Here is a 13,207-nt window from a genome sequence, read left to right on the forward strand (position 1 = left end):
ATAACTTTACTGATTACTTCATTTGTTCAATTCAATAATGTTTGTTTTTCATTTTCAACAAATCTTCAACAATCAACAATAAATTGCACGTTTATTAGAAAAATATAAAAATATTTTTCAAAGCCTGCAATGACCTATGTACTCTTAGAAGTAAAAATAATTGTTCCATACAAAAAGTTATTTAAGAAAGCATATTTATTTTTGAACTTTGTTTTACAAAAATATTGATACTATCATTTGAATTATTATGATTCCAAGTATTATAGAAAACAAGTAATACTAATAATGTGGTTATTTGTTAGTATAATATATTGTCCAAAAGATAATTGTCATGATCAAGAATCTAACTCACTTACAACTTTGTAAGTATCAACAATAACAGGCACATTTATTAAAAAATATATAAAACGATTCTATAGGTCACTTGAATATCATCAAAGCTGTAATTACATACAAAAATTATTTAAGAAAGTATACTTATTTCTAAACTTAGTTTTACAAAAATATTAACGTCGTGTAGATCCAACAACTAACCATTGAGATTTAATTTTTGACTTAGATGTTTGTATTATTGACTGGTTAGATATTCGTATGTGTAGAATTATACCATTTGTACGATTTTTAGTTGCCTTATCAGCAGCAATAATTAAGTTAGTTGTAATCTTATCAATAGAGCTGACATTAAGAAATTCAAGATCTGGATTATTTTTTATGAATTGAATAATACCGGAGTTAGTAAGTTTTCGACAATAGGAACAATCCAATTCTTTTAAGCCTTTTAATTTTATAATGAAGCTGTTGGTAATTATATCATCAAGAAAACTTACATTAAGTATTTGTAAATTTTTCAAGTTTGTTAAAGCAACAAGAGCTTTTTCAGTAATAGCTGTGCACTCTCGGATATCTAAACTTTTTAGGTTTTTACAATTAAGTACAGCAATACTAAATACTATCTTCAAGTTGTTCTACACGACGTAAATTTAAATGTTCAAGATATTGCAATTTTGATAACTCATCAAGAACAGATGGAGAAGACAGTGGGACATCGTCAATTGCTGGTTGTATAGTGCAATTAGGAATTTCTAAACGTTTAAGTTTTTTACAACTGTTTGTAATTGCGATTATTGAATCCTCATAGAGATAATTTGGACTACCCAATATTAAACATTCAAGATTTTCCAACTCTGTTAACTTTTTAAAAGAATACGTGTCATTCCCATAGTATTTAGGTATACTCAAATGTTTTAAATTCTTGCAATATTTAACAATTGTATTTGCTAAATCAGGCATTGAAAGACAAGAAATTCCAAGATGTTGTAAATTTTGAAAGTTCATCCATCTCTCAGGAGGAATTTCAGCCACACTATAATAACATTGTGGAATATCAAGATGTTTAAGATTTTTGCATGTACAAAAAATAGTCTCAAGTTCTTCTGTTGAGAAGTTGTTCCCATAATACATATAACCCATCGTCACGTCGATATGCTCCAAATTAACAAGTTTATTAAATAGAGAATGGTTTTTGTGTATTTTACTATGTAGTCCAATGTTAAGATGAACAAGTGTTGTTAAGTCTGCTATTTCTTGGAAATTTATGTTGTTCAAGAAGATACCAACTAATGTTAATTTTTGAAGATTTCCGAATCTTCGAATAGACTAAAAGAAAAATAGGAATTTATTTAAATAATTTGTATTCAAATGATAGTATTGTTTGTCACTGGTGATACATAAACAACTAGTTAATATTCGATAACAACTTACCATGGAAATATTTCGTACTTGAACATCCCTTATAGGTTCAGAAAATAAATGAATTTCATTAATTTCTTCTGGAAGACTATCGATTATTGCAGAGAGATCAAATTTCCATTTCGAGCAGTTGTGACCCACTGTTATTTTAATGCATTTTAATTTATCCAATTGTGTAAATGCTTGAACAAAGTGGTCAGCATTATCAATTAGAGAATCATCATTAAATTTACATTCCAAGGTTGTTAAATTTTTACAGTGATCACCAACAAATGGCATGATACTTGAATTACAAATATCTGAGAGAGATAATTCATTTAAATAATTACCACATCTTAATAATATTTTCTCAAGGTATGATTGTGTCAACAAACGATTATCATAACAACGTCCAATTGATGATTCACATTTGTATTTTTTAATGTCATACCAAGCAAGTTGACATGCTTCTTTCCATTTGGTACAAACTAGAAGAGAACGTATATTAAATTTAAAAATTAATAATCCATACATTGATATTTTATTAACAAAAAAAAAACTTTATTTTGATAATAATATATTCACCTTTTTCCATGTCAATTCTTTCTGGTATTGGCAACAACATGATGATTTTTGCTAATGAGTCGTAGTCCAGTGAGTTGATGACGACTTTTTGATCCTTGTCACCAACATCAGAGGTTTGTTGGTCTTTTTCAACACATATTCTTTTTACACTCATTTTAAGTAAACTCTGGAAATATATATGGAAAAAATGACGATGGTTTCAATGTATTACACCTAGGATAATAAAATAAACAGAAATATATTTCAATTTATATAAATCAATTGAAAGTTGATGATTTACTATTGAAATCAACATATCAATAAAATTATATTTAAAGCCAAATAACGTTGAATGTGATGTAACATGTTAAAATACAATTAAACCAGGTGGTTATTTTATAAATTTAATTATTAAAATAAGATTCTTATTTACCTCAATTGATTCCTCGTTGATGATTAATTTAGTATAGTTGATGCAATAAATTTTTTTCTTTTTTATAACTTAATATCATTGACTTGGTAACGTATTTATCTTTTTTAATAAATGTATTAATGTAATGATGTTTTTTAATCAGACAATTTTTTACGTTTGACATTTAATTTTGCTATTGTTATTCTTAATTGTCCTTCATAAATCATAATATCAAGTTGACAGGTTTGATATAAAATGATATGAAAAAATAAAAAAACACTCTCACATGGAATAACGTATTAACGTGATCGCAGCTAAATGTTTTGATGACGGTATTTTCAAGTATTTTCATTGGGGGCAATAAAAAAATTTTGAATGTCACAAACAATAACAATAATAAATAAATTGTGCTGTCATTTATTGTCACTATCAGCTATCAAAAGTGTATTATTAAATTACATCAAATAACTTTCATTTACTGATTACATTGTTTGTTTATTCAATTGAATCTTCTTGTATTTATTTTTTCATTTGAAATTAAGATACTTAATTTACCTTAATTGATCCTTCATTGATGATTAATTTAGTACATAGTTAAAAAAATAGATAAATGTATTGATTTAATGATAGGTTTTAATTAGACAATTTTGTACGTTTACTCGTTTATTTCGCTATTATAATTATTTGTTAACTTTTGATATGGATATTGAAAAAATAGTAACAAAAAAAAAACCCACGTGGAATAAGGTGATCCCAACTATACATAAAAGTCTAAAAGTTGCAAATGAAAAATTTTAACTGTTATATAAATAATAAAGAGAAAAGAAATTGTGTAGCTTAATTTATTGTCAGCTGTTAAAAGTTAAACTTAGAGTATCATCAAACTATACATCGAATAACTTTACTGATTACTTCATTTGTTCAATTCAATAATGTTTATTTTTCATTTTCGACAAATCTTCAACAATCAACAATCGATTGCACGTTTATTAGAAAAATATAAAAATATTTTTCAAAGCCTGCAATGACCTATGTACTCTTAAAAGTAAAAATAATTGTTCCATACGAAAAGTTATTTGAGAAAGCATATTTTATTTTTAACTTTGTTTTACAAAAATATTAGTACTGTCATTTGAATTATGATTCCAAGTAATATAGACAACAAGTAATACTAATAATGTGGTCATTTATTAGTATAATATATTGTCCATAAGATGATTGTCATGATCAAGAATTTAACTTACTTACAAATTTGTAAGTATCAACAATAACAGGCACAGTTATTAAAAAAAATATAAAATGATTCTTTAGGCCACTTGAATATCATCAAAGCTTTAATTACATACGTACCATTTAAAGTGGAAATAATTGTTCCATACAAAAATTATTTGAGAAAGTATATTTATTTCTTAGTTTATCAAAAATATTGACCTGTAAATCCAACAACTAACCATTGAGATTTAATTTTTGACTTACATGCTTGTAGTATTGACGGATTAAATATTCTTATGAATAAAATAATACCATTTGTACGATTTTTAGTTGCCTCATTAGCAGCAATAACCATTTTAATTGTAATTTCAACATTGCGGATGACATCAAGATATTCAAGACCTGGATTATTTTTTATAAATTGAATAATACCAACATCAGTAAAATTTTCGCACATATAACAATGTAATTCTTTTAATCCTTTTAATTTGGTAAGGAAGCTGTCAGTAATTATCTTAAGAAAACTTACATCTAATTTTTGTAAATTTTCCAAGTTTGTTAAAGCATTGAGACCCGTTTCAGTAATATCTGTGCAACGTCGGATATTTAAACTTTTTAGGTTTTTACAATTATTAGCAATAGCAATTATTGTACTATCTTCAAGAAGTAATGAACCATGCAAATTTAGATGTTCAAGATATTGTAATTTTGATAACTGATCAAGAACAGATGGAGAAGACAGTGGCTCACCATCAATAGATGATACTAAATGACAATCATTAAGTTCTAAACGTTTAAGTTTTTTACGATTGTTTGAAATTGCGATTATTGATTCCTGACTTTACATCACTCTTACAGACACTATCCAATATTATACATTCAAGATTTTCCAACTCTGTTAACTTTTTTAAAGCAGTATTATTTATAATGTGACAAGGATAATCTATGTTCAAATGTTTTAGATTCTTGCAATATTTAACAATTGTATGTGCTAAGTCAGGCATTATAGTACAAGTGATACCAAGATATTCCAAGTTTTGAAAATTTATCCATTTCTTGAGAGGAATTTTAGCTACATCATAATGACCAAATGGAATATCAAGATGTTTTAGATTTTTGCATGTACAAAAAATAGTATTGAGTACTTTTGTAGAGAAGTTTGTTTCATATAATAACTTGTAGTAATCATCATTGTTAAGTCAATGTATTCCAAATTTACGAGTTTATTAAATAAAGCCCTTTAGGTATATATCATATAGTCGAATGTCAAGATGAACAAGTGTTGTTTTTTCTGCTATTTCTTGAAGAATTATATTGTCCAAATGGAGCTCATGTGCTGTCAATTTTTGAAGGTTTTTAAATTTTTTAAAAGTCTAAAAATAATAAAAATTTATTTAAATAATTTATATTCATTTGATAGTATTGTTTGCCACTAGTGATAAACAATTAGTTAGTATTTAATAACTACTTACCATAAGAACTCTTCGTTTTTCAAACACTACAGATTTAGAAAATAAATGAATTTCATTTATTTCTTTTGGAAGACTCTTAATTACTGCAGAGAAATTTGCTTTACCATAACACGGCCAATGATTCACTGTTATTTTAATGCACTTTAGTTTATTTAATTGTGTAAATGTTGAAACAAAGTGATCAGCATCAAATTCTAACGAATCGACAGGAAATTTACACTCAAGATTTGTTAAATTTTTACAGTGATCACCAACAAATGGCATAATACTTGAATTACATACATCTGAGAGAGACAATTTTTTTAAATATTTACCACATCTTAATAATATTTCCTTGAGGTATGATCGTGTCAACAAACGATTATCATAAGAACGTCCAATTGATGATTTACATTTGTATTCTTTAATGTCATACCAAGCAAGTTGACATGCCTCTTTCCATTCGGTACAAACTACAATAAAACATATCAAATTAAAAAATTGATATGCAAACATTAATATTTTAATTTAAAAAAAGAAACTTTATTTTGATAATAATATTCACCTTTTTCCATGTCTATCCTTTCTGGTATTGGCAACAACATGATGATTTTTGCTAGTGAGTCATAATCCAGTGAATTGATGACAACTTTTTGATCCTTGTCACCATCATCAGAGATTTGTTGGTCTTTTTCAATACATATCCTCTTTGCACTCATTATAAGTAAATACTAAAAATGCTGAATGATGATGAATCCAAATGTATAACACCCAGATTAATAAAATAAAAAAAAATAACCATAAAAAAAAAATATCAATCTCAATAACATTCATGTCAATTAACAGTTGATGATTTATCAGCAAAATGAACATCAATAAAATTATATTTAAAGCCAAATAATATTGAATGTCATGCAACAAGTTAAAATACAATGGACACACGAAATTATTGAATAAATGTAATTGTTAAAATTATAAATTTTCATTTACCTTAACTGATCCTTTGATTGGGTGATAATTAATTTAGTAGTTGATGCAATAAATTTTGTTATTTTCCACTACACAATGTCATTGACTTGATATCGTTTTGATGATTTTTAATCAAACAATTCTGTACGTTTGACCGTTTATTTTACTATTGTTATCCTTGATAATATAAAGTTGATATGAATTGATATGTAAAAACAAAAACATCCTCAATCCTCATCACATGGAATAACGTGATCGCAGCTAGATGTCTACATCACCAACATAGTTTCAATAACGGTTTATAATAATCAAAAGTCTCACGTTGTAAATAAAAAATTTTCAATATTATAAACAATAACAAACAAATAAATTGTGCTGTCATTTATTGTCACCTGTCAAAAGTGCATCATCAAACTACATCAAATAACTTGACTGATTATATACTTTTATTTGTTGACATATCACTCACCAAAAATGTCACGAAAAACCGGTCAACCGCTGAAAGTAAGCTATTGTTATTGTTTATTTTTAACATTAATTAATATTATTTAAACACTAAATAAAAATATATTTCTAGGAAACTATTATCTTTGTTGCTGATGTTGGAATTGAACAAGACGATCCAAATGGAAAAGTTTTTATTGATACTGTTAAAGAGGTTATGACGTTAATAATACAAAAAAAGGTTTGTTGTTTTTTATTTTTCTCTGTCAATAAATAACAACACAAAGACATTTGTCATTATAATATTTTTATAAATAAATTTTCAACAACAAATAGTTATTTCATGTTGATTTATATTTTTAGATTTTCTTAAGACCCAATGATGAAGTTGGCATCATTCTAATGGGTTCTCATGCAGCCCAGAATAATTTTGATAACATTGAAGAGTTCCAGCCAGTTCAAACAGTATCAATTGATACAATAAAAAATATAAATAAAATAAAACCCAAAAATTGTCACAACAAAAATTGGATCAAGGCACTTCATACTGCTGTTGAACTTGCAAAGAGTGAATGTTTAGGGTAAATATCAAACAACAATCATTACAATTACTAACAAAATAAAGTTTAAAATACTGTGGTAATTTTTTTTAGGTCATTAAGAACAACATTGATCATGCTAAGTGATTATTTACCTTCTGATGTATTAAATGCAGCTGATATGGAAAAAGTTTCAAACAGTATTCTCAGGGAAACACTTCATTTACTTTGCATGTAAGAAATATTATTAATTTTGATAATTCAAGCTGCATATAATAACAATTGATATTTTATTTTTCAAGTGGAACAAAATCCCTGACAACAATTGACACTGCTGAGCTAAACAAGAGTGAAAAAATGATTCTGGATTTAGTTGAACAAGTAATTAACCAAAAAAAAAATGCAATTAAATTATAAATATTCAAATAATTTTAATGTTTTTTTGTCAACAGGTTTCTGGTGGATACATGACATTCAATCAAACTTTACCATCTTTTAGAATATTTGGAGTTAAAGATAAAAAACCAATGGCTTGGAAATGTGATCTTGAAATATCTGACATCAAGATAAAAATAAATGCATATATTTTGGTAACAAAAAAAAGTAATTTATTAATTAATTTTGTTTATTAAAATGTTGATGTATTATAGGCAAAAGAAGAACCATCAATTCCATCATGGAAAAAAGTTGAAGTTGATCCTGATCTTAATCAAGATACAATTGTTTCTAAAAAAAGTGAACTTGTTGATAGAGAAAAAAATATTGTCACTCGAGATGATTGTAATGAGGGCTACTTGTATGGTCAAGAATTTATTCCAATAACAGGTTTGTTATTTATTAAAATACATAAATAAATATCACAACAAAAACAATATAATAAATTGATGATTTTAAATTTATAGAACATGAAGCACATAATTTAAAAATTGAAACAGAAAAATCATTTATTCTTTATGGTTTTACTAATCAAGATTTGGTTAAACTTGATTACAGATGTGGACTACAGACTCATATAATTTTGCCAAGTCAGGTAATTAACATGACAATTGTTAATTTAATAATAATACATGAAAATAATATAATGTTATTAATTTATCAGGATGCAGAGAAACAATTTTTTGCATTGGTTAAAGCCATGGCTGATAAAAAACAAGTTGGTTTAGTTAGAAAAGTATATTGCAAAGCTTCAGCTCCAAAGATGAATGTTTTAGTTCCATGTGTTAATGTACCTGGTGAACCTTGGGTAATATTATTAATGATAATTATTTTAATGTAAAATAATCATTATTAATTTGTGTTAAATTATTTTCAGTGTATGTATATGTATGAATTAATTTATGCTGATGAAAGAAGTGTCATTGATCCAAGACCTTATAGATCAATTTTAAAACAATTAGAAAAGGAAGAAAATGATGCAGTTGATAATTTAATTGACACCATGTTATTGGATGATGATGTCTTAAAACCTGGTCAAATAAATGATGTTAAAATTCAACATATATGGAACAGTTTAGCTTATCGTGCTATCAATCCAAATTCACCATTACCACCTGTTAAAAGTTCTCTACTTGCACCAATTAAAGCTACAACTTATATTGCAAATGAAAAAATTGATTCATGTGTTGAGAAACTCATAGAATTATTTCCAATTCCAAAAGAAGAAAAAGATGGAGAAACTTTGGAAAATAATAGCACAACAGCTATGTAATGTTTTTTTTTTTATTTTTTATTATTTTACATAATTAAGTATAAATGATTTTTTAAAATTATTATGTTGCTTATTTGTTTGTGTAGGGATGTGGAAGAGGCACAAGATGAACCTGCTCAGAATAAGAATACTCCAATTTTAACAGACAAAGATACAACTGAAGTTGCTCCTGAAGTTGATTTAGACGATCTTGTAAGATTATTAATTTTTAATATATAATTTAATTGAGAAATATCTAATCATGTAATTTTTTTTTTCAGTTTGATGACTGACGTGCTTTGTATCTGGGATTTAAAATGGATTTAATTCAATCTACTTGTATTTATTTTTTTATTTTAAATTAAGATACTTAATGGTTAATTAAATAAATAGAAATATTTATTATTTTTGAAGTATAATATTTGTTTTTTATTTTTGACAAATCTTTAGAAACATTTATGTCTGCATGAATATTTGTTTAGGTGAATAATATATCAATTCATTTGTTTCAATGATTATTTATTGAAAGAATAAGAAATTTATGAAAAAGAAAGGTAAAAATAATTGTCAGATTTCAAAAATTATTGGAAAAGTATGTTTATTTTTAAACTTTGCTTTACAAAAATATTAACACTGTCATTCAAATTGTTATGACTCCAAGTAATATATAATGAATTAGAAAAAGGTATACGATAAGTTTAATCAAATTTATCAACAACTAACCATTGAGATTTAATTATTGACTTGGAAGCTTCTTTCATTAATGGATTATATAAATTTAAGTGTAAAATAATACCATTTGTACGATTTTTAGTGGCCTGATCAGCAGCAATAATCGTGTCTATTGTTATATTATCGATAGAATAGACGTCAAGAAATTCAAGATCTGGATTATTTTTTATAAATTGAATAATACCAGCATGAGTAAGTTCGCTGCAACAACCACAATGCAATTCTTTCAATCCTTCCATTTTGATGAGGAAGCTGTCTGTAGTTATTGTATGAAGACCGTTTATATTAAGTTTTTGTAAATTATCCAGGTTTGTTAAAGAAACGAGAGCTGTTTCAGTAATACCTGTGCACATTTCGATATCTAAATTTTTTAGATTCTTACAATTATTAGCAAGACCAATAATTGTACTATCTTCAAGATTTCCTGAATCATACAAGTTTAGATGTTCGAGATATTGTAATTTTGATAATTCATCAAGAACAGATGAAGAAGAAATTTCGTCACCATCAATACCTGTTGATACTACAAGGCAATTATCAAGATCTAAACGTTTAAGTTTTTTACAATTGTTTGAAATTGCGATTATCGATTCCTCATGAAGCTCAATCGGACCATCCAATATTAAACATTCAAGGTTTTCCAATTCTGTCAACTTTTTTAAAGAAGTATTGTTTATAATGCCATAAGGATAATATATTCTCAAATGTTTCAAATTCTTGCAATATTTAACAATTGCATTTGCTAAGTCAGGCATTATATTACAAGAAATACCAAGATGTTGTAAATTTTGAAAGTTTATCCATTTTTCAAGAGAAATTTTATTTACATCATAAGGACCAGGTGGAATATCAAGATGTTTTAGATTTTTGCATGTACAAAAAATGGTCTCAAGTACTTTTGTAAAGAAGTTTTTCGCATCATAGTCAATACCCATGGTCAAGTCGATATACTCCAAATTAACGAGTTTATTAAATAGAGAAAGGTTTTCGTGTATATCATATATTCCAATGTTGAGATGAACAAGTGTTGTTATGTCCGCTATTTCTTGAAGGTTTATGTTGTCTAAACAGAGGCCAACTGATGTTAATTTTTGAAGATTTCTGAATCTTTGAAGAGTCTGAAAATAATAGATCAAATTTATTTAAATAATTTGTATTTAATTGATAGTATTGTCTGTCACTGGTAATACGTAAACAACTAATTAATATTTCATAACAACTTACTATAGAAATATTTTGTTTTCGATACCACAGAGGTTTAGAAAATAAATGAATTTCATTCATTTCTTCTGGAAGACTATTAATTATTGCAGAGAGATTAATTGTCTCATTAGAGTAGTTGTGATCCACTGTTATTTTAATGCATTTTAATTTATCCAATTGTGTAAATGCCTGAACAAAGTGGTCAGCATTATCAATTAGAGAATCATCATTAAATTTACATTCCAAGGTTGTTAAATTTTTACAGTGATCACCAACAAATGGCATAATAGTTGAATTACAAACATCTGAGAGAGATAATTTATTTAAATAATTACCACATCTTAATAATATTTTCTCAAGGTATGATTGTGTCAACAAACGATTATCATAACAACGTCCAATTGATGATTCACATTTGTATTTTTTAATGTCATACCAAGCTAGCTGACATGCCTCTTTCCATTTGGTACAGACTAGAATAATAAAACGTATATCAAATTTAAAAATTATTAATACAAACATTGATATTTTATTTAAAAAAAAAAAAAGAAACTTTATTTTGATAATAAGTTATTATTATTATTAATAACATATCTACCTTTTTCCATGTCTATTCTTTCTGGTATTGGCAGCAGCATGAAGATTTTTGCTAATGAGTTGTAGTCCAGTGAGTTGATGACGACTTTTGGATCGTTGTCACCGTCATTAGATATTCGTTGGTCTTTTTCAACACATATTCTTTTTACACTCATTTTAAGTAAACTCTGGAAATATATATAAAAAAAATTATGATGAATTTAAATTTTTTACAACTAGATTGATAAAGTAAACAACATCAATCAAATTATATTTAAAGCCAAATAATGTTGAGTGTAATGTAACAGTTATACAATACAATTGAAACAGGTGGTTATTTTATAAATGTTATTGTTAAAATAATAAATTCTTATTTACCTCAATCAATTCCTTGTTGATGATTAATTGAGTAGTTGATGCAATAAATTTTTCCTTTTTTATAACACAATGTCATTGACTTGGTAACGTATTTTTTTTTTTTTTCAATAAATGTATTAATGTAATGATGATTTTTATTTTTTAATCAGACAATCTTTTACGTTTGACCTTCAATTTTGCTATTGTTAGCCTTAATTGTCCTTGATAATATCAAGTTGACAGATGTTGACAGATTTGATATGAAATGATTATGAAAAAAATAAAAACACTCTCACATGCACTCACACTCACATGGAATAATGTATTAACGTAATCGCAGCTAAATGTCTAGGATGCCAGCATGGTTTTGATAACGGTATTTTCAAGTATTTTCATTGGGGGCAATACAAAAATTTTAAATAAATTATGATGTCATTTATTGTCACTATCAGCTATCAAAAGTATATTATCAAATTACATCAAATAACTTTACTGATTACATTGTTTATTCAATTGAATCTTTTTGTATTTATTTTTTCATATTTTAAATCAAGATATATGCACAATAATTAATAAAATAAATAAAAATATTTATTATTTTATTGAAATGTAATATTTTCTTTTGATTTTCAACAAATCTTTAGAAATATTTTTTTTTGTATATGAATATTTTTTTAGGTGAATAATCAATCAATTTATTTTTGTTAATGCGGATATTTATTAAAAAAATATATATCATCAATAAGATGCGATTGTTATTTACAAATTTGTAAATATCAACAATAAATTCCACGTTTATTATAAAAATATAAAAATAGTTATTTTAAAACTTGTATTGACATATGTACGATTAAAAGTAGAAATAATTGTTCCATACAAAAAATTATTTTAGAAAGTATATTTATTTTCAAGCTTTGTTTTACAAAAAAATCAACATTGTCATTCAGATTGTTATGATTCCAAGTAATATATATGTAATAAATTAGAAAAAGATATACGATAAATTTATTTAACGACTAACCATTGAGATTTAATGATTGACTTAGAAGCTTTTTCTATTAACGAATTACATAATTCTATGTGTAAAATGATACCATTTGTACGATTTTCAGTTATCTGATCTGCAGCAGCAATAACCATATTAATTGTGATATTACCAATAGGAAGGATCACTTTAAGAAATTCAAGATCTGGATTATTTTTTATAACTTGAATAATACCAGCCTCAGTAAGTTTTTCGCATTCATGACAACGCAATTTTTTCAATCTCTTCAATTTTATAAGGAAGCTGTCTATAATTATCTTAAAAAAGCTTAAATATAGGTTTTCTAAA

General features: G+C 25.9%; 2 protein-coding genes and 1 long non-coding RNA gene across 3 annotated transcripts; 1 reads left to right on the forward strand and 2 right to left on the reverse strand.

Annotated features, from left to right (window-relative positions):
- Positions 1 to 942: 942 nt before the first annotated feature.
- LOC122847939 lies at positions 943 to 2,127 on the reverse strand. Its single transcript, XM_044145796.1, has 2 exons — positions 1,762 to 2,127; positions 943 to 1,656 (listed from the first exon to the last, which is right to left on the reverse strand). The coding sequence occupies exons 1-2, from the start codon at positions 2,026 to 2,028 to the stop codon at positions 943 to 945; spliced, it is 981 nt and encodes a 326-aa protein (XP_044001731.1). The 5' UTR covers positions 2,029 to 2,127.
- Positions 2,128 to 2,198: 71 nt separating this feature from the next.
- On the reverse strand, positions 2,199 to 6,467 carry LOC122847622. Its single transcript, XR_006373387.1, has 3 exons — positions 6,358 to 6,467; positions 2,314 to 2,479; positions 2,199 to 2,216 (listed from the first exon to the last, which is right to left on the reverse strand). It is a non-coding gene; the product is annotated as an uncharacterized LOC122847622 (long non-coding RNA).
- Positions 6,468 to 6,615: 148 nt separating this feature from the next.
- On the forward strand, positions 6,616 to 9,373 carry LOC122847618 (X-ray repair cross-complementing protein 5-like). Its single transcript, XM_044145418.1, has 12 exons — positions 6,616 to 6,840; positions 6,914 to 7,021; positions 7,144 to 7,361; positions 7,434 to 7,553; positions 7,622 to 7,700; positions 7,772 to 7,909; positions 7,970 to 8,144; positions 8,222 to 8,349; positions 8,419 to 8,562; positions 8,632 to 9,023; positions 9,114 to 9,219; positions 9,288 to 9,373. Exons 1-12 carry the CDS (start codon positions 6,811 to 6,813, stop codon positions 9,297 to 9,299), a joined length of 1,650 nt encoding a protein of 549 aa, XP_044001353.1. The 5' UTR covers positions 6,616 to 6,810; the 3' UTR covers positions 9,300 to 9,373.
- The last annotated feature ends 3,834 nt before the right edge of the window (positions 9,374 to 13,207 follow it).

Source organism: Aphidius gifuensis, linkage group LG1 (genome assembly GCF_014905175.1).
Source record: "Aphidius gifuensis isolate YNYX2018 linkage group LG1, ASM1490517v1, whole genome shotgun sequence".
Lineage (NCBI taxonomy): Eukaryota > Metazoa > Arthropoda > Insecta > Hymenoptera > Braconidae > Aphidius > Aphidius gifuensis.